At 37.8% G+C, this 21,663-nt stretch overlaps 1 protein-coding gene across 2 annotated transcripts in view; it reads left to right on the top strand.

The window, feature by feature from the left end:
* The window catches only part of LOC131439081 (dynein regulatory complex protein 1 homolog), a 248,026-nt gene extending 232,146 nt beyond the window's left edge, over positions 1–15,880 (top strand). For both annotated transcript variants that reach the window (XM_058609668.1, XM_058609667.1), the window contains exons 9-10: positions 15,404–15,551; positions 15,627–15,880. In XM_058609668.1, coding sequence (XP_058465651.1) covers positions 15,404–15,551; positions 15,627–15,731 — 253 coding nt within the window. In that variant the 3' untranslated portion in view covers positions 15,732–15,880. The remainder of the gene's footprint in view (positions 1–15,403; positions 15,552–15,626) is intronic.
* Positions 15,881–21,663: the final 5,783 nt, after the last annotated feature.

The raw sequence follows: 21,663 nt of genomic DNA, 5'->3' as shown, positions 1-21,663 counted from the left end.
CGGTCAGTAAATGGCAAACGATCTTTGCCTTTACTTTCTGACATATCAGAGACTCGGATGACTCGTATCGCTAAGATGCCTAAGTTCGACTCCTCTGGTAGAAGGTAAAAGTTTAGATACGAGAAGCCTTCTGCTTACTTAAATGACCAACGTCTCACTTTTCGGCACTTTATTCTTCACATCCTTGCTCTTCCTTGAGTACTATGGCTCTATAATTTCATATTCTTTCTCCTCTTATAATCTCTAGTTAGTTTGATATCGTTAAAAACCGAAAACAGTAAAAATTACTGACTAACCAGAAGTCATAAATAAAAAAGTAAAAAAACAAATCGTAACTTTCATTAGAAGAAGATGATAACGAGGGCGATCTACGCGTGCGGCGCGAACGACTGTGTTCAACACAAACTGAAATATTATTTGAGTTGTTTGTGGTTATGATACAATATAACAGTTAATGTCGCAGTGTAAGTTACGCTCTTCTAATAATAATAATAATAATAATAATAATAATAATAATAATAATAATAATAATAATAATAATAATAATAATAATAATAATAATAATAATAATAATAATAACAATAATAATAATAATAATAATAACAATAATAATAATAATAATAATAATAATACATGATGTAATAAACAACAGAATTATATGTTGTAATATACTATGATAAACACTGCACTTTAGGATGGGCTTCAACCTACAAGCCATTTCGCACCCTCTCATTCTGCTACTAACGCAGAAGGCGATAGCACCCAGTCGACGCCGTTCTATTGACCAAATGTCATCATAGACGCTCGGGGAGGTATGAGATAGGGACTTGTGAGGACTAAGTTATCTCACCATTTGACGACCTTAATTAATTGTATAACCTACCTACTTAAAAACTATCTTAACCTAATGTATTGACTAGATGATGGATCTCGGTTGTTCTTGTTCGTGAAGGGGTGTTCAAAATAATTCGGAGGAATTTATTCTGAACACGTTGAAGTTTTAGGTGATGAGTTTTTGCGCAACTCTCCCAAATTGGCATTCCGTATTCAATCACGGGAAGGATGATTTGTTTATAGACAGCAAGTTTATTCCTCAGGGATAAGGTCGACTTACGGTTTATTAGTGGATACAATAATTTTAGTAGAATGTTACATTTATTGACCGTTTTGTCAACCTGTTGCCTGAAGATCATCTTGCTGACCAGAGTCAAGCCTAGGTAGACTGCTTCATTGGTCCATTCCACCGCTGTGCCGTTTAGGGTGATTTTACAGTCCTCAGCCGGAACAAGTCTCTGGGATTTTGAATATGGGAAAATAATGGTCTGTGTCTTCGATGCATTTATACAGATCTTCCAGCTTATAAAATAATCAGCCAGAACATTCAGGTCCTGTTGGAGTTTTGATGTTAGCGATTTTATGACCCTACCATTGTGGACGACTGCAGTATCATCGGCGAACAGCGACAGAGTTCCGTTTTTTGGGAGTGGGGGTATGTCCGAGGTGAAAAGGTCGAATAAAAGTGGACCAAGTATACTTCCCTGTGGAACACCAGCGGAAATTTCTCGTGCGTCGGATATTGCTCCGTTAATGAAGACTCTAAATGTTCTCTCTGACAAATAACTTTTTATTATCTTGACTAGGAAGCTAGGAAGATTGTACCTGCAGAGTTTATATATCAGACCATAGGAATGTAATACCAAGGCCTTTCTTTACCTGTTTCTTACCATCGCAGATTATGAACAATCAAAAAGACCGAAACAATATTTTCGGCACATTATCGGTAGTCCAAAAGTGAAATTAATTCTATAAGAATCATGCAACTAAAAACCCAGTTCCCACGAGATAAATGGTAGATAAAGTTTTTATTAAATTTATGTTAAAGTTCTACATTTCGAATTCTTCTAAGCATTGTTGGCCATAATTCATCGGTTCTTGTACTGCTATCTATTCACAAAGTAACATACATGAATTGTATCGAACAATCCATCAAGTGTTTAAAAAGCTGGGATTTCACGGCAGTTTTAGAATCCGTTGAACTAAAATGCTATTGATATGTTAACGCGAGATGCTGGGTTTTATCTACGATTTCTGGTTCCCATAAGCCCAAGTGCTTCGCTCGTCGTTCGACGTTTAAGTGACATTATCTAATCACCCTGCATCGTAAAATGTTATACGGCTGCTCGATGAATTCTGAAAACAAAATCAAAAACAAAATAATTCTTAGCAGAACTGCTTTGAGATTTTCACTTTGAGCTGAGACATTGGTCGAGGTCTCAGGTTCTTGTTTTAACACTTATGTTTTGAATTGTTTCAGGTCGCCGCAATTATTGAATTTCTCTAAATGATTCGTTTTTCACAGCAGTCTGCTCGTCACCTGTGAACGTTCTCTCTATAATCCACGATGTAAAATACACTGGTGATCACGTTTTTCTATGTGTTAAAGCAGTTGTCATTTTATTTTGGAGGCGTCATGAAAAAAAGTACGGATGTGTAATGTCAGAGATATAACTGGATGACGTGAATACGAATAAAACTGACACGATTTCTTTACACTTTCGTATTCGTATTGATAGTTTTTGACGTCGATTATCTCATTTTGGATTTGCATATTTCATTGAAAGGAACTATCACGATGCTGTACAGGATTCATTTCTGCCTTTCAGAAGGACCAAATTATGAAATACTCTACGATATTTAGCACAGTTCAGAACATTTAGCTCGAACGATTTTCGCACAGCGAAAAGTGCACGAAGCAAATCAAATTATTTTGGATTTTCACTAAACTGATGATTTCTACCTTCGATTTGCAAAGAAGTAATCTTAATAGTTCTTTAGATAACATTTAGAGCCATTGTAACGGCTGATTTTATGTTGTCCACTTTTCGTGTCTTGTTTTCTTTCTCATCAATGCAAACCATCAGCAGCTGATGCAATCGTTCTTGCTTGCATTGAAACTAGCTTTGCGAACAAACCGACACATCCACTCGCAGTGCCAAATGATACCAAACTGAATCAATTATTTTTGAGAGGCTTCTTTTTACGTGATTTCGTTTGTAGTTTTTTCACAAATAGGCGGTTCTAACGAGAACTACGACCTGAGCGTTTGAGGTTTTTAACCAAGCCGAAGGTTGCGCTCCGATGCCGCTGTTTGAATGCGTCTTCTCGCCCCGACGTCTGCTTTCATCCAACGCACAAGAAGAAATGATCGATTTTCGACCACGGTTCCCCTTTTATAACATTCAGTTGAAGATATGTGCCTGACTACCTCAAAATCGTCGTCCTTGCGCGAAAAACCCGAGCAAAAGTAAAGATTTTTCCGCGTTGTTTTGAAATTTTCAGAAAGCTTAATTTTTGCGTTGTTTGTGGTTATCTCACACTGTTTAAAATATTATCCTAAATTCCTGATCATATTTTTGAAGAAATAGTGAAAGAATTATGTTGCTGCCATTAATACAAGTCGAGATATTCACGATTAAGTTCTGCCCATTCTTCCATATGGCTAATTTTGAAAAGGCGCCCCATAGTAAAGTAAGTCGTATTCACGACAAAAAACATAAACAAGTGATGTGCGGGATTAGGTTTTATGAAAATATTTAGAGTTGATTATGTTTGCGAAAATATTGACAGTAGAATATGGTGTTTTGTTCCGGGGTGTTTCAATCGTCAACCCAATTATTAGAAAAAACTGGTTTATTTTTTGCGAACTGGAGTACAATAGTGTAGAGAACGGGTGCGTAAGTTCTGCACATTTCGAGATGAACGATTATTAGTCGAGCGAAATGCAGCGTAAATTTTGTGGACTTAAACGTCGGGTCTTAGGAAAGCACGGTAAGTTCAATATTTTCGATCATCACAGGTAATGAGGACACTGATTTTAGCTCAACCTTCGATTCGTTGTAAATCCACGTCGGAGTTGGATTTCATTCCATTTGATAGTACCGGTAAAGACAAATTTCCAGAAAAGGAATCGATAGAAGCAAATGGCATTGATCTAGCCGGACTTAGTGACCACAGCACCTTCATTCTGTAAAAAACTAACAAGATCAGAAACACGTCGACCATCATTAAAAAAGCACTTACGTACTACGGATAGAAACTTGAAATGAACTGTTCGTACTGTGTGTGAGTCAATGGGCATACTGAAGCCTGTATCATAGAGTAGAGCAGCGTATGACCAACTCGCTCGTAGTTAACCTTGAACGGATGTATCCAGTAAACATTCGGAATCTCAAACTCCGGCTGGTAACATTCTTCACCGATGGATTTCAGTGTAATTCGAGCGAACAAATGGATCTTATTTATTTATTTATTTATAAACGTTCATTTATACCCGGTTTTGACCTAATCGTGGTCTTTCGCCGGGTTAGCAACAAAAGGATCGATTGGCTCGACCTCCATATGAACATCGGTAATCTGGAATGATTTCATTTGGTCATCTGCGGTGTATCACGATGGATTGATGTCTCCTTGTGGTGTTGTCAAAACATCATTTTCGCCAAATACTTATTTAGTGAGAACGCTGAACCGATGACGATGACAAGTCAAATAAAACCATACTTCCGAGTCTGAAGAGCTACAGGCAGATATTGTTTGATCGATTAGGAACAGTAAAACCAAGATGTATTCATTATCGGTTAAGCGACAATCAACGTGGTTTCCATTGTTTATCAATTAAAATTATCGATAAGTGCAAGATTTTACTCATCCAATTCGGAAACGTCTAGAGCATCACCTACATTTGAAATGCCTGCCACAGCACAATCACTCCATTATCCATGATAACTGTAATAGCTTCCACAGTTCCGCCAAATTCTTCCTCCAACGAAATGAACAGAATCGAATGTGTGTAAAATTTTTTATATTTCGACGTTACTTTGCAAGCCCTTGAAGAAAAAATGTCCAGATTTTCAATTAGTGCCAAAGATTCGCCAGGCTGCGCGACAATCGGAGTAACTTAGAAGTGAAATCCCGATCTGAGCTGGTCGTTTGTTTACGTTTACATGCTTGAATCCCGGCGCGCCATACTTCATTTCGTGAGAAAATTACCAACACAACCAAAAAAGTCATATCACGCCACCAGTGTATTTTAAATCGTGCATGCAACAGTTTGAGATTTTGAAATTTGCATAGTGAACAAATTTTATTAGGTTTTTTACCGTCACTGCTAACCTCAATCGGATGAACACATTTTGACAGTTCAGCAGTACTGTTTGTGAACAGAGATTTTTTTGTTTGTCTGTTGACGAATTGGATAAGAGCATTTACGGTCCATATCGCCTAAATAGAGTAATAAAACATTTGCTCACGATTGGATACGGCTTGTTTCTGAGATTTATTGAATAAAAGAGACTAGTTGCCAAGTGTAAAGATGATTGTTTAAAATACGTTCTTCGATTTTTGTTTAAGCTTGTTTGTAAACAGTACCGCTGAACTGTCAAGGATGAATTTTTGTTCATTCGTGACGTCACGATAAAAAATTCAATTGGAACTCAGTAGCGTTGCCAGCTTAACGGAGGACCATGATGTGCATCTAAAAAAGATCGTCAGTGTCTAGTCTATATATTCGTTTATGGAAAAAGCGATCCACAGTGAAAAGAACTAAAAGGATTGCCCTGCACACATGTTACGCATTTGAATTTTTCTACAACTCTTCAGTGTGAGACGACTTGCAATTTTTAAATAGAAATGATGAACCTCTGATGAACCAACAAACCACCGGCAGCTCTCAAAAAAGGTCATTCTGTTAATTTTGTGAGGTTAATTCATGTTCGTGTAAAACCTAATAGGTGGCACAGAATGAACTCATAAATCCTTCCACATTTGTATCACGTAATCCCTACGTGACATTTTTTGTTGTAGATTCTATAGAATAATTTTGTGAAATTTACACGAAGTTAATTTAAATTGTACTGTAAAATTGCTTTCATATGAACTTACTTTTTATGAGAATTTTACGTAATAGTCACATTATTTTCATTTAATTGTTACTAAGTTCTACATTGAATCTTAACAATGCATATCGATATTAAAAACTATTAAATTACATAGTCTTCATTGGACATAACATTACAATATCATTTCGTTCGCACGCAGATATTCAGAAAATTTAATTTTTAAATAACATAAAATTTCGTTTCTATAGAATTTCTGGTGCAAAATATCAGAAATACAGAACGCATTCTCAAGAGCAGCTAAATTGAAGCAAACATTGTTCCCTTTAAAGAATGCATTCAGCTGGAACTTCAAGAAGGTTATATATGAGCTTTCGCTAATCCCCGCTTAGATATATTTCAGATTTTTTTACCCACCACACTCCCCCACACCAAAGAGCTTCAATTTGTGAAGCACCCTGGTAGTGGACGCAAACTAATCTCAGCTCAAAGAAAAAAAAATCGGGCAAAATACTACTAAAAGAAAGTTCTACGTATTAATAAATATAATAATATAAAAAAACGCTGAGATGTTCGTATTTTCATGATGTGCAATTTAACATTATTAAAAAATATAGTGGAATCCCAGTGGTAATGATTTTCTTTGTAAGGGATACACAATATTATACAAGAATGAATTACTGTTGACAGTTTGTAAAACCAGGAATACATTAAGGAACTACATTAATTAAATATCCTGCTTAGTCTATGGTTAAAACGACGCATCAGTCTAGCCCCGAATAAGGCACGGCTGGATGTTCTTTTTATGTCAAGTGGAAGTGCGTTGAATTATATTGGACCCAGTGCTGTCAACTGTTTTTTCTAAAAATCTGTATTTGGCGGAAAAAATAAATCTGTATCTCGAAATATCAAACATCGATTTAGTGCGGAAACAGATTTTGCGACCAAAAAAAAAAAAAAGGTCGCTCGACCTGGTTTACCCCTATGGAATCCAACACAAAAACTGAAAATCGGTATTTATCTGTATGAAAATTGAAATATCGATATTTTGAGAGAGCATATCTGTATTCCTGTATCGAGTCCAAAAATCGGTATAGTTGGCAGCGCTGATTGGACCAACAAAAAGAATCCTCCATTGACCAATGTTTGTAACTGCTCGAACGCGAAGCAGGTTGTTACTACGACGTGTAGTTCGAGGGTGAGTTTAAGTTGGAAACTGAAATTATGATGAGTTGATGCGTTGTGTAGGATATCATGAACGAACAGTAATGTTTGAACATCACATAAATATGCTAAAGGTAAGATTTACGGGTATTATCGGAGTACTTAAGCTTGAAAACAGTAGAGGTTTATAGGAGATTATTTTGAGACACCTGTTTCGATTTTTTTTAGATGAGAGCTAGCGGCGCGACCCCATACCGATACCAAATAAATGAGCTGTGAAATAAAAATAAACAAAATATAAGTTTAGAAGTGCATGCTTAGGAACATATGACTTGATCCTCCACAAAATACCGCAGTAGGATGCCGCATGTTATTCAATAGATTTAATATGATGAATCCAGCTTAACGTGAGGTCAAAGTATACACCCAAATATTTGAAGTAGTACAATTTTTCAATAATATAATGTCCCAAGTTAGGATGATGATGGATTGGTAATATTTTTCTTATAGACCGGAAAATCATATATTTAGTTTTTATGAGATTTAAGAACGATAAATTTGCACTAAAATATTGATCTAATATACTTAAGTCGCTCTCTATTGATTAGAAGATTAGAGAGTGGTCACTTAACTCATTATATATTGTGTCGTTATGAATCCGGTTAGTGTAATGAAGTTTGTATAGAATAAGATCAAGTATGTTGTCGCTAATTGGTCTGATTGTGGAACAATTTGTACACGAAAAGTGATAGGATTCTAGCAGAGCCATATATCTCGTCACAATCGCCCTTATTCTGAATAACGTCGTATCGTTTTTTCGCTCGTATTTCATTTGTATTCCCCATAACGCTAGCAAAATCAAAGGTATCTATGATTCGATCGAACCACATTCGATCGAAAAATTAATACATCGTTATTCAGAAGAAGGGCGAATGTTGTTATTGATGAGATTTATTGGGACATTTATATCACCTACAATAAAACACGTATGCTTCGGTTGGACAGAACATCTCAAGCTTTCTAAATAGACGGAAAATTCATTGAAGTTTAAACTAGGGGGACGATACATATCATGAATGTCATAATAATGTCCGTTGAAACATAATTCGATATTTAGATGATGAAATCCCTCGAATATATATTTTTTTATTAGTCTATGCTTTATATTTTGTTTGACATACACAGAGGTTTTTTTTATATGCGGTCTTTTTTTATGCGGTTTTTTACGCGCCTTTTTATGCGAATTTTCAGAGTTATGCGGTTTTTTAATGCGAAGTTTCAGAGTTATGCGGTTTTTTTAAGGCGAATTTTCAGAGTTATGCGGTTTCCATTCTGCGGTCTTTTTTAAAGCGAAGTTTCAGAGTTATGCGTTTTTTTTATGCGAAGTTTCAGAGTTATGCGGTTTTTTTTATTCAAATTTTCAGTTATGCGGTTTTTACCTTTTTTTATATATATAAAAAATAGGTATAGAATTCGCTCAAACTTTAAAAAATTTTTCCGAGGCCCGGAGGGCCAAATGACATATATCAATCGATTCAGCTCGACGAACTGAGCAAATGTCCGTGTGTGTGTGTGTGTGTGTGTGTGTATGTGTGTGTGTCTGTATGTGTGTTGTCAACTAAGAGGTCGAGATCTCAGAGATGTCTGGACCGATTTTGATCAAACTAGTCGCAAATGAAAGTTCTCCCCGTCACCCAAAACGCTATTGAATGGCTTTGAGATCGGATGTTTACTTTTTGAGTTATACGAAGTTTTATGTCAAAAATTTTTATGTCAAAGTTTTTTGACAGTATCTGTCACAATTGACCTTGAAAACAGGATATATTTTCAGCCTTAGATTCCGCACGGTAATACCTATCCAACAAGCCATAGATTGTTAAAATCCGTCCATTTTTAACGGAGATATCGAAATTTTTGTGTAAACGACTTTTCCCCTTATTCCAGCAGTAGAAGTTTTGAGCGCTGTATAACAAAGAAATGCTTGGGAGCAACAGAAAACACGATTTTTTATACTGTGACATACAATCGTTTCTAAGTACCAAAAGGACTGTGTACTGCATCCTTTTTCATGACAATTTGTCTTGGACCGATTTTAGCACGGTTCGTTTTTGGCGACATAATCGTTCGAATATGGCATATGTAAACCAGATGATATCAACATTTTCGAGTTGAAAGTAATTCCATAATTATATTGATTTAAACTACTTACAGCTATAAATGCTGGAAGAACATAACTTCCATATACCATACGACTCAGTTCGTCGAGATCAGCAAATGCGTGTGTGAAAAATAATTTCACTCAATTTTCTCGGAGATGGCTAAACCGTTTTCTACAAACTCAGATTCATATGAAAAGTAGTATACTCCCAAACAAGGTTCCTGAATTACGTTTGGATCCGACTTCTGATTGCGGAACCACAGGATGATATATGAAACGAAATTAAAATAATCATTTTTCTCGTAGATGGCTGAACCGATCTATGATTCAAATGAGAGGTCTTAAAATCCTATAAAATTTAGTCAGATCCGATTTCTGGTTTAGGAGATACAGGGTGATTAGTATAAAAATGTCCATTTCACATAAATTAATCAGGTTTATCGGGTTTGCTGATTTGGATAGTCGATTACGAAATAAATTTATTTCAGTTTAAGCGGTATTCAGTTTTCGATTCGGAATGCACCCCCAAATTTTAATTCGCACTACAATTTCTTTAAGATGTCTACACACTCCTCGGGTGAATTTAACTGATTTCGGCTACACCGATTTTAGAACTCCGGTTCCAGTATCGAATCGTTTCTCAAAGCTCAATCATTTTTTCAAAAAGGCCAAATCGAACTTCAAAAACAAAAATCAAATTAAAGGACTTAAGGTCCCATACGAAATTGATGAATTTTATCCGTTTCTGGAATTACAGATGATGAGTTTTTAAAATTCATACCGATGTAGAAGATGTAAATTTTTTGGCGTATTAATTTATGGCCATTCGAATCATTTTGAGTTATGCTAGTTCCTGAATACCGGCTCTGGAAGTACCATAAATGAAGACGAAAAACTCTAAAGTGGAACTAACTTCGACATCTCATGGAATGTTCAATCGATTGTCACACGTTAAGATTGAAATTCGATACCATTTGGAGTTTCGAAATTACAGGGTAATGAGTGATTCAAATCTCAATTTGCCGTTTAAAACGACGATAATTAAAATAATGTCATGAGAACTAAAACACCTAAGAATATCCATGCAAATAATACATGCGAATTGATAAAAAAAAAAGAATCATCTCACTGCTAGGTGGATTAATCACAATTTTTTTTTAGCAAAGCAAAGTCTTGGCATTACATTCCTTTTGTGGAATTTGGCCTTTCTGTTTCAACAGACTTCGCAGCCGATTCTGAGTGTACAGAATCATTGCATGGCTAGTACTATGGATCCTACTGACACTAAGAATCCTTCCAGGTAGGGGCTCGAACATATACGACAACTGGCTTGTAAGACCAGCGTCCTATGTATTGCGATTGACGACAATTTTCTATGTACAGTTTCTTTGGGTTGATGTGCAGGAACACAATCAAGGGGATTTGCTGTTCGAACTGTAGAGAAGAAAAATTGAATTGTGTTTCAGTATCGTATTTTTGGTACACGGGATTCGAGTAATACCTATTGGTCATGCAAATAAATCGTTAAGGGTTGGTTTCGTAGAGGCATTTAGTAAACTCAATAACATTTGTTACATTCGAGCTGAGCTGAGCTGAGATGAATTAGATCTCCCGTAGTTGCACTTCGTGATTGACCGAATGAGTGGGAATGTACAATGAATCGAGAAAATGAAACTTGAGAGAAGCAAATCATTTTCACTGTACATACGCACTCATTCTAAACTTTTCATTAAATTATCAATAACGACGCCGGCTACGACCAAAGACTGTGCTACTGAGGAAAAGGAAAATTTTTAGTCCGATACTCGTAGTTTAGAGATACCGCGGGTATCTCCACGAGCATCACGGGATAGGGGATTTGTTAGTAAGGAGGGAGAGATCCGGATTTGTTTTGGTAGACAATATGATCTCAACAAAACCTGATTTTCGATACTCAGGAGAAATATAATAAAACATTAAAAATAAGAAAAACATCAAAGTCGGTTAATATCGTTGAATTTTGGAGCGGTAAATTCTCAGTTTCCGCCGCTGGAGTGGAGTTTTGCGAAATAACATTATTCAATAAATAGCACTCTCACTACTAAACAACACCTGCACAATCACTCAAAATAACTGTTCAGCCAAATTTTTAACTACACGTATCAGCAACACATTGAAATTAGACTTTTTTGAGAGCAGCAAATAGACACCGCATCGTACTCCCAGTGATGCCAACTTCTCATCCCCAATAACATTTGCTACATTTGCTTATAAATAAATTAGCTAGACTTTATAGCTGTCGATGAAACTAATGAGTGAATACCCTAAAATCACTATAATAAATACCGAAAAAGGGTCAAAAAAAGGATTTGGCCAGACCCTGTCTGCTTAGAGCGAAATCAATCTTCAGTTAAGCAACGCCATGGCGAGGCATCTCATTCAACATATCATGTCAATTGTATGGGTGCGCAGTGCAGCTATTTTGGCGCGCACGAATGTGGCATTTCTCTCCCCTACACTCTAAAAAACTTTGAATTTTACAGGTGACTTAATTCCTCATACGATGTAATTCATAAAGACCTAATTTGTCGAATGACGGAAAATTTGATTTGTAATGACTAAATGTTAGAATAGCTTGATTTTTACTGGTTTCAACTGTAACTTGCATTCTGCTAGCAGGTGCGACTGTATGAATTTAAATGTACCTTTTACCAACGAAGCAGATGTATGCTTCTGTGGCTCAGTAGATCAACAGATGTACTTGCGATCCAATGATTCTCTGTTCAAGTCGCGGCGGTGTTGCTATCAGTATTCTTTTTTATTTCAACGAATTTCATGCATAGAGTTTTAGACACAATGCATAGAGTTTTAGACACAATATTAAATGTTCATTTATGTGCATCTAATAAGATGTAAAATCACAAGGTTTTGTCGTGAATACGACTTACTTTACTATGGGGCGCCTTTTCAAAATTAGCCATATGGAAGAATGGGCAGAACTTAATCGCGAATATCTCGACTTGTATTAATGGTAGCAACATAATTCTTTCACCATTTCATCAAAAATATGATCAGGAATTCAGGATAATATTTTGAACAGTGTGCGATAACCACAAACAACTCAAAAATTAAGTTTTCTTAAAATTTGAAAACAACGCGGAAAACTTTTTACTTTCGCTTGGGTTTTTCGCGCAAGGACGACGATTTTGAGATAGTCAGGCACATATCTTCAACTGAATGCGTATAAAAGGGGAACCGTGGTCGAAAATCGATCATTTCTTTTCGTGCGTTCGATGAAAGCAGACGTCGTGGGAGTGGAATCATCAACCAGCAGCGACAGAGAATGCACCTTCTGCGTGGTTAATAAAAACCTCAAACGCTCAGGTCGCATCTCTCATTCGCTTGCTGGCCATCGAAGCGCGAGGACCAGCCAGCAGCAGCAGCGGGAGTTAACCAGCAGCGAGAGAGAAGGCACCTTCTGCGTGGTTAATAAAAACCTCAAACGCTCAGGTCGCATCTCTCATTCGCTTGCTGGCCATCGAGGCGCGAGGACCAGCCAGCAGCAGCAGCGGGAGTTAACCAGCAGCGAGAGAGAATGCACCTTCTGCGTGGTTAATAAAAACCTCAAACGCTCAGGTCGCATCTCTCATTCGCTTGCTGGCCATCAAGGCGAGAGGACCAGCCAGCAGCAGCAGCGGGAGTTAACCAGCAGCGAGAGAGAATGCACCTTCTGTGTGGTTAATAAAAACCTCACACGCTCAGGTCGCATCTCTCATTCGCTTGCTGGCCATCGAAGCGCGAGGACCAGCCAGCAGCAGCAGCGGGAGTTAACCAGCAGCGAGAGAGAAGGCACCTTCTGCGTGGTTAATAAAAACCTCCAACGCTCAGGTCGCATCTCTCATTCGCTTGCTGGCCATCGAGGCGCGAGGACCAGCCAGCAGCAGCAGCGGGAGTTAACCAGCAGCGAGAGAGAATGCACCTTCTGCGTGGTTAATAAAAACCTCAAACGCTCAGGTCGCATCTCTCATTCGCTTGCTGGCCATCAAGGCGAGAACCAGCAGCGACTGAAACTGGATTCTGAGTCTGTTATTGGATCTAAATTTAGGTCTTGAACTCAGGGTCCAGTTCTCTATTCCAGACTTCTATTCGGTTCTTCTTAAAACCATAATAATACTCCTAAAGAATTATGCGGAATTTACTTTACTGTACCTCTATACAACCCATTTTTGTCGTGAATACGACTTACTTTACTATGGGGTGCCTTTTCAAAATTTACCCTCTGAGAGAGTGATAAGAATCAGAACGCGTTCTAAGGAAGAGAACAAAATATCTGCTGCTGTACAACAAATCGTCCGGGAAATATGTTCCGAAAAGTGGTGAATATCGCAGTAAGTTCCTCAATTTGGTCCTTGTGAATGCTAGAAACGAGTCCCTTCAGCATATTGATAGTTTCTTTCAATAAAATATGCAAATCCGAAATGAAATAATCGACATTAAAATTCTGTATGCGGCTATTTTTATAGCCGTTAGGACCGCCCATTAGTGAAAAAGCTACAAACGAAATCAGGTAGAAACAAGCCTCTCAACAAAACTTGAATCAGTTTGGATTGTATCGCCACTGCGAGCAGATGTGTTTTGTGTTGTCTGCACGCTTTCGACAAGAGCGATTACGTCACAGCTGCCAGTCATTAGCATTGAAAAAAAAACAACGATGGAGAGCATTGCACAATATCAGCCGTTCTAATGGCTCTAAAAGTTTTCTAAAGAACTATTAGGATTTGTTTTTTGCAAATCGTAGGGAAATATCCTCAGTTTACTACATATCAAGAACAGTTTGCTTAGATTTGTGCACTTTTCGCTGTGTGAAATTCAAAGTAATCGAGATCAAGTGAAGCTTTCTTTGTTTTTGCGAAAAATGTGAAAAAGGGGAATGCGTGCATAATTCATACAATTGATATTCGGAAGTGTTAAGGAACATGTCAGTTGTTTTCGTATTCACGACATCCAGTTATGTCTCTGACATTACCCACCCGCCTTTTTTTAAGTGTGTACTTATATGTACGAGATTCGATGCGGACTCGCCTGAGAGCGCCATGTTCGCAAAAAAGGATGTTGCCAATGATTTGTTCGGGAAATGTGAGAGCTGGATATCTTGTTAGTATGATGTCTTTGATTTGGCCTGTGTAGTTTGTTCTAGGTTTTTCAACAGACGCCATATTGCGATTGCATCCGACCACAAAACGAACATATGGTTGACATAATGAATTGAAGTAAGTACGTGGCACCTATAAAATATGTGACAGCAGCAATAATTCTATAATACCAAAGATAAACTCAAGATAGAGTGGTCTGCGATTTCTCATGTATCACTTAAATAGGACCCCTCGAAGAGTTGGGTTCACTGTCAGTTTCAATCTTTAGAAATAAAACAACAAGCGTCTGATTGCTACATGCGTCGTAACCATGACAATATTTGTTTATGTTAGGAAAATATCAAGTTACAGTACGAACTATATTGAGCGATTTTGCTGCATATACAGTGATTCTTGAAATAAGAATGTTTAAAATTACTTAGAATTCGTTTAGTTTGTTAAAGTCAATTGAAGCAAGAAATCATTACATGCTGAAGGTAAACATATGTTTGCTTCTTTTCTAACTTTTAATGTTTTAATGGCATTTTGCTGGAGCTTGTCGACGTTTCTTAATGAAAGGACAATATAATTGTATTATAACTGAGCCTACAGGTTCCCGATTACTGACCCAACATTTTTCAATGGATCGTACGAGATATTGTAATCATGAGTTTATCTTTGGACATACGGTCCATTTCATATTCAATCATGATCCGATGGTTGTTAAGAAAATCACGTAAACTCCGATGACAAAGCCAGTTTTAGAATCTACTTGATTTTTTACATAAGATTAACGTGTGGATGTGTGTGTGAGTATAAACCAATAAAAAATACTTCATTCGCTATAACAAACACACATGCAAAGTTTCATACAAACCGAAGGGGGTCGTGCCAGCAGTCAGCCGATTCCGCATGGAATTGCTCTTATTACGAGCACTTTTCACATTTTTCCTAAGGTATAATCATATAAATGTTTTAATGGAAACTAAATTTAAATAAAAAAATTAAGCAAATTTAAATCACATTACTATGTGGAATAATAATTTTTTTTTCAATAATAAACCTTACTTTATTTGTAGACTAGGCAGTTCAGAACAAAACATCTCATCGAGAAAAATGTCTATCAAAGATGTCAAAGAGTACTGGGAAGTGTTCAGGAGTGTTTTCTCTTCCGATAAAGTTAAGATTTGGACTCTAATGGAGAATAACTTAACTTATTATCTACAGGTAAGGTATTAAACATACAATTTTATCACCACATCATAAGTTATGATGATTATGATTCATAACATTGATTTTCAGGTTTTGAAAGACCGTAAAGCATTAGATGAAGAGTGCGATTTTTTGAGGAAACAAAACTTGGAGCTTCAGTACTTGCTTCAGAAAATGTCAGTCTCAAAGGAATAATTTGCACAAAAAAAAATCTGTTGTAGAAATAAAAGGAAAAAAAAACTGTAGTTGGTGATGGAATAAGAATGCACGCAGGAGAAAAAAAAAACAAACAACTTTATAGCAAATTTAACTCAACAAATTATTTTGAAATAAACGAATTATGGATAAGGTCAAAATGTCTAGTGCTTTGAATTTGCAATGTTTTTATATAATAAGAGAATTTCTAATAATCTCTTTAGTTTGCTCATTTGTTAGTCGAAACAAAATTCCTGCATAATTGGTTTGTTTGAAACGCGCTCTGTAGTTTCGTAAGTTAGTCGTCATTGTTTCGAAAAAAAAACCCACTTGTTCGACGGAAACTAAGTTATCAGAACTGTCCTTGGGTTTGAGAAGAGGAGGCTTTGCCCTTTGAAATATTCCTCTTCGGTGGTAGGCACGGGTAGCTCTTGTAGTCAACCTAAAAACATTTTTGCCAGTTCATTGTTTACGAAAAGACATCTATGGCCTATTTTTGTGGAATCAGTACTTTTGGGGCACGGCGCACTTGTAGATGGATAATTACTGTAGCAATTCACGCATTTTACTATGATGTTTTCTAACAAGCAATCGTTGGTCTGTCTTAGGCAGCCCAGATTTCAGCAAAGAGTTCACAATTCAAACGGATGCGAGTGACGTGGCAGTTGCCGGGGTGCTTTTTCAGGAACATGAGGGTACAGAACAAGTTATCTCGTTCTACTCACACAAACTAACGACACCTCAGAAAAACTACCACGCCGCCAAAAAAGAAGCACTGGCAGCAGAATGTAGATCCCTATGCACTCTCGCGCAGCATTGCCTCCATTTATGACTCATCATGGTACTCATCAATGCTAAGGAAAGTGGCTAACACCCCCGACAAGTTCGTGGACTTTCGGATTGACAATGGTGGACTGTTTAAATTTGTCACCACCAAAGACAATCCCTGCGATGCTCGGTTTGAGTGGAAAATAATTCCTCCACCAAACGAGATACCCATCATAATTCACAGATATCACGATGAATGTTTCCATCTGGTCTACGCCAAGATACTGGCCCGTATACGTCAACGATACTACTGGCCAAAGATGGCAGTAGAGATCCGACGATACGTAAAACAGTGTGTGATGTGCAAAGAAGTTAAGGCACCTTCTGCCTCTACTGATCCTGAAATGGGAAAAATGAAAGTTGTTACGCGCGCATGGCAAATTATTTCGGCAGATTTCATTGACCTCCTCCCCCGCACTCGTCGCGGTAGCCAACATATATTGGTAGTTTGCGACTACTTCTCGAAATGGGTTATGATTCATCCTGTGAGAAATGTCAGTAGTGCACCCATGTGTGCGATCTTGAAAGACCAATGGTTTCTGAGAAACTCGATTCCCGAAGTCATAATCACTGACAACGGAAGCAGTTTCGTATCGAAAGACTTTAAGGAACTGTTGGATCGATTCAAGATCACACACTGGTTAAACTCCCGATATCACTCACAGGCGAATTGCGTCGAGAGAGTCAACAGAACTATCAATGCGGCTATCCGGACATACGTGAGGGAGGACCAATCACTCATCGACAGGTTTCACACCTTATTTCATCACACACGGGCATGAGTTCATAGAAGTTGGTACCGATCATCTTCTAGTCCGCAACGAAGAAACACTAACGGCCGAAGAATTGGAAGAACGAAGAGCGAAAATGCTCGATCGTATATACGATCTGGTTCACAAAAATTTAGCGAAATTTCGCGGTGCTTCCCAACACCGATACAATTTGTGTCACCGTCAGTTTTCAAAACCATTTGTAGTCGGTCAATTGGTATACCGCAAAAATATGAAGATTTCAAGCGCGGCGGAAAAATAAACCTCAAAATACGGACCGCAGCTTATTCCTTGTCGAGTAAAATCAAAAATCGGTACCTCACCGTATGAACTAGATGACTTGAACGGGAAAAATATTAATATATGGCCCGCAGTTCACTTGAAACCCAACCAATTACATGGGATTTCTTTTACAAAAAATAAAACACAAAAACTTTACCATCATATTGTTCCTATTCAGACATCCCACCTCTTCCGGGTGGTGGTGTTCTGTCACAATTTGCTGATGATACTGCCATTCTTTATAAAGGTCGTGTCATCAATGCTCTGAAGAATAAACTACAGACAGGTCTGGACGCTCTAACTGAATATTTTACAAGCTGGAAAATTGTGATCAATGCAGCAAAAACTCAGGTCATCTTGTTTCCACATTCAAGATCTCCAAAACTTGTTCCATTAGACGAATGCCGAATACGATTCGGTGATTAGGTCATCCAATGGTCCGACGAAGTTATCTATCTAGGACTCACATTTGACAGACATCTGATATTCAGATCACATGTTGACAAAATAGTTCAAAAATGCAGCATACTCATTAGGTCTCTGTATCCGTTGATTTGTAGAACATCTAAACTGTGCCTGAAGAACCAGATGGCTGTATATAAACAAATCATCTACCCCGCAATTGAATACGCAGTCCCTGTTTGGCGGGGCTGTGCACGAACACACAAACTTAGGCTTCAGCGCATTCAAAGTAAGATCTTAAAGATGATTATAAATCTACCCCCTTGGACAAGGACTAGTGAAGTACATGAGATGGCCTCCCTGGATATACTAGAACAAAAATTCTAACAATACTGCAAGAAATTTGAAGAGAGGTGCTCAATCTCTGAAATACAAATAATTCAAAATTTGTACGTATTAGGTTAGGGATAGGTATAAGTAGGTAGATATTTTATTAATTGCAATAAATATTATGAGTAAACATTAGTATGTAAAACAAGAGTAACTAAAACACCTATTATTAATAACGAATCGTATGAACAACAAAGATGAAAGGCCAAAGGGTCAAAACACTTGTACTGTAAAATGTTGATGTAATACACAAAAATAAGATTAATAAACAGATATTTATGCAAAATGAGCGGCAGCCAGTAATACTGAATTGGCTGTCGAGCTGTTAACAGTATCTTGTGGAATTTTTACGCAGAAACACGCACACAGGAGGAAGAGTTAAGGGCAAGGCAAAGCCCCGCTCGAACCGTGCTGGTCTGCAGTTCCCAGATGGCAAAATCCATCGTCTGCTGCGGAAGGGAAACTACGCAGAGCGTGTCGGTGCCGGTGCATCGGTCTATCTGGCGGCAGTGATGGAGTACTTGGCTGCCGTGTTGGAATTGGCCGGTAATGCTGCCCGTGACAACAAGAAAACGAAAATCATCCCTCGCCATCTGCAGCTGGCCATCCGTAACGATGAGGAGTTGAAAACCCCGTTCTTTTCAGGACGACCACATCACTGTGATAAAGAAACATTTAGGATTGCTTTAAGTTTAGCCAGTTCTGATACGCCTGGAAAGTAGAATGCGCAAATCAAGTGGAAACATTTGTTCATCTCTTTCATTTGTTCAATTTGTTCAAATCTGTTTCGCACGGCATATTTGTATACTAGTATAAAGATGTGTTCAAAATCATCACTTTCGCTTTCGCATTGCCATTCGTAATTGAATGTGTTAGTGACGGTGCAAATTGATTTAGTTTCCATCTCGATGAATCTTTTGGTAGGAAATATTGAGATCTGATATGGTTCTCGTGTGTGTCTTGTTTCAGCAATGGGCCTTGCTGGACTTTTTGGCTGCCTTTCTACCGATTTTCGGTGTCATTGTGCGTCATTGTGTCTCGTGCATTCAGATCGGGAAACAGTGAGACCACAGGTCCTCGATGTTGCTCTCGTGTGTCTTGTTTCGGGAACAGTTGCTCAGCAAATGGTAGGCAAAATGAACCACTCAACTTTTATATGAATGCTCTTGTATAGATTCAGACATCTCGCGTTCTGATTGGCTGGTGCTTTCATGGGTTAAATCAAACAGGTTTTTCAATAGTATACTATTGAAAAACTTCAATGTTAATGCAATACATGTTCAAGTTAAAAATTTTCGATTCTATTGGTAGTTAGATCATATAAGTTCTTCTACAGATCACTGAGCTATGAGCTTTCAAAATACGAGAAAGGCAAACACGCCTTATGAATTATCTTCTTTGATACTCGTTTATACCAAACATTTCAGAAACGTTTAATTGACAACAAAGATGAAAGGCCAAAGGGTCAAAACACTTGTACTGTAAAATGTTGATGTAGTACACAAAAATAAGATTAATAAACAGATATTTATGCAAAATGAGCGGCAGCCAGTAATACTGAATTGGCTGTCGAGCTGTTAACAGTATCTTGTGGAATTTTTACGCAGAAACACGCACACAGGAGGAAGAGTTAAGGGCAAGGCAAAGTCCCGCTCGAACCGTGCTGGTCTGCAGTTCCCAGTTGGCAAAATCCATCGTCTGCTCCGGAAGGGAAACTACGCAGAGCGTGTCGGTGCCGGTGCATCGGTCTATCTGGCGGCAGTGATGGAGTACTTGGCTGCCGTGTTGGAATTGGCCGGTAATGCTGCCCGTGACAACAAGAAAACGAAAATCATCCCTCGCCATCTGCAGCTGGCCATCCGTAACGATGAGGAGTTGAAAACCCCGTTCTTTTCAGGACGACCACATCACTGTGATAAAGAAATATTTAGGATTGCTTTAAGTTTAGCCAGTTCTGATACGCCTGGAAAGTAGAATGCGCAAATCAAGTGGAAACATTTGTTCATCTCTTTCATTTGTTCAATTTGTTCAACTCTGTTTCGCACGGCATATTTGTATACTAGTATAAAGATGTGTTCAAAATCATCACTTTCGCTTTCGCATTGCCATTCGTAATTGAATGTGTTAGTGACGGTGCAAATTGATTTAGTTTCCATCTCGATGAATCTTTTGGTAGGAAATATTGAGATCTGATATGGTTCTCGTGTGTGTCTTGTTTCAGCAATGGGCCTTGCTGGACTTTTTGGCTGCCTTTCTACCGATTTTCGGTGTCATTGTGCGTCATTGTGTCTCGTGCATTCAGATCGGGAAACAGTGAGATCACAGGTCCTCGATGTTGCTCTCGTGTGTCTTGTTTCGGAAACAGTTGCTCAGCAAATGGTAGGCAAATTTTTTTTTTGCATCAATATCTGTTTATTAATCTTATTTTTGTGTATTACATCAACATTTTACAGAACAAGTGTTTTGACCCTTTGGCCTTTCATCTTAGTTGTTCATACGATTCGTTATTAATATTAGGTGTTTTAGTTTCTCTTGTTTTACATACTAATGTTTAATCATAATATTTATTTTAATTATTAATAAAATATCTACCTATAACTATCCCTAACCTAATACGTACAAATTTTGAATTATTTGTATTTCAGAGATTGAGCACCTCTCTTCAAATTTCGTGCAGTATTGTTCGAATTTTTGTTCTAGTATATCCAGGGAGGCCATCTCATGTACTTCACTAGTCCTTGTCCAAGGGGGTAGATTTAGAATCATCTTTAAGATCTTACTTTGAATGCGCTGAAGCCTAAGTTTGTGTGTTCGTGCACAGCCCCGCCAAACAGGGACTGCGTATTCAATTGCGGGGTAGATGATTTGTTTATAGACAGCCATCTGATTCTTCAGGCATAGTTTAGATGTTCTACAAATCAGCGGATACAGAGACCTAATGAGTATGCTGCATTTTTGAACGATTTTGTCAACATGTGACCTGAATATCAGATGTCTGTCAAAGGTGAGTCCTAGATAGATAACTTCATCGGACCATTGAATGACCTCATCACCGAATCGTATTCTGCATTCGTCTGATGGAACAAGTTTTGGAGATCTCGAATGTGGAAACAAGATGACCTGAGTTTTTGCTGCATTGTTCACAATTTTCCAGCTTGTAAAATATTCCGTTAAAGCGTCCAGACCTGTCTGTAGTTAATTCTTCAGAGCATTAATGACACGACCTTTGTAAAGAATGGCAGTATCATCAGCAAATTGTG

The sequence above is a fragment of the Malaya genurostris genome, chromosome 3 (genome assembly GCF_030247185.1).
Source record: "Malaya genurostris strain Urasoe2022 chromosome 3, Malgen_1.1, whole genome shotgun sequence".
NCBI lineage: Eukaryota > Metazoa > Arthropoda > Insecta > Diptera > Culicidae > Malaya > Malaya genurostris.
This window is presented reverse-complemented; position numbering and strand designations above follow the sequence as displayed.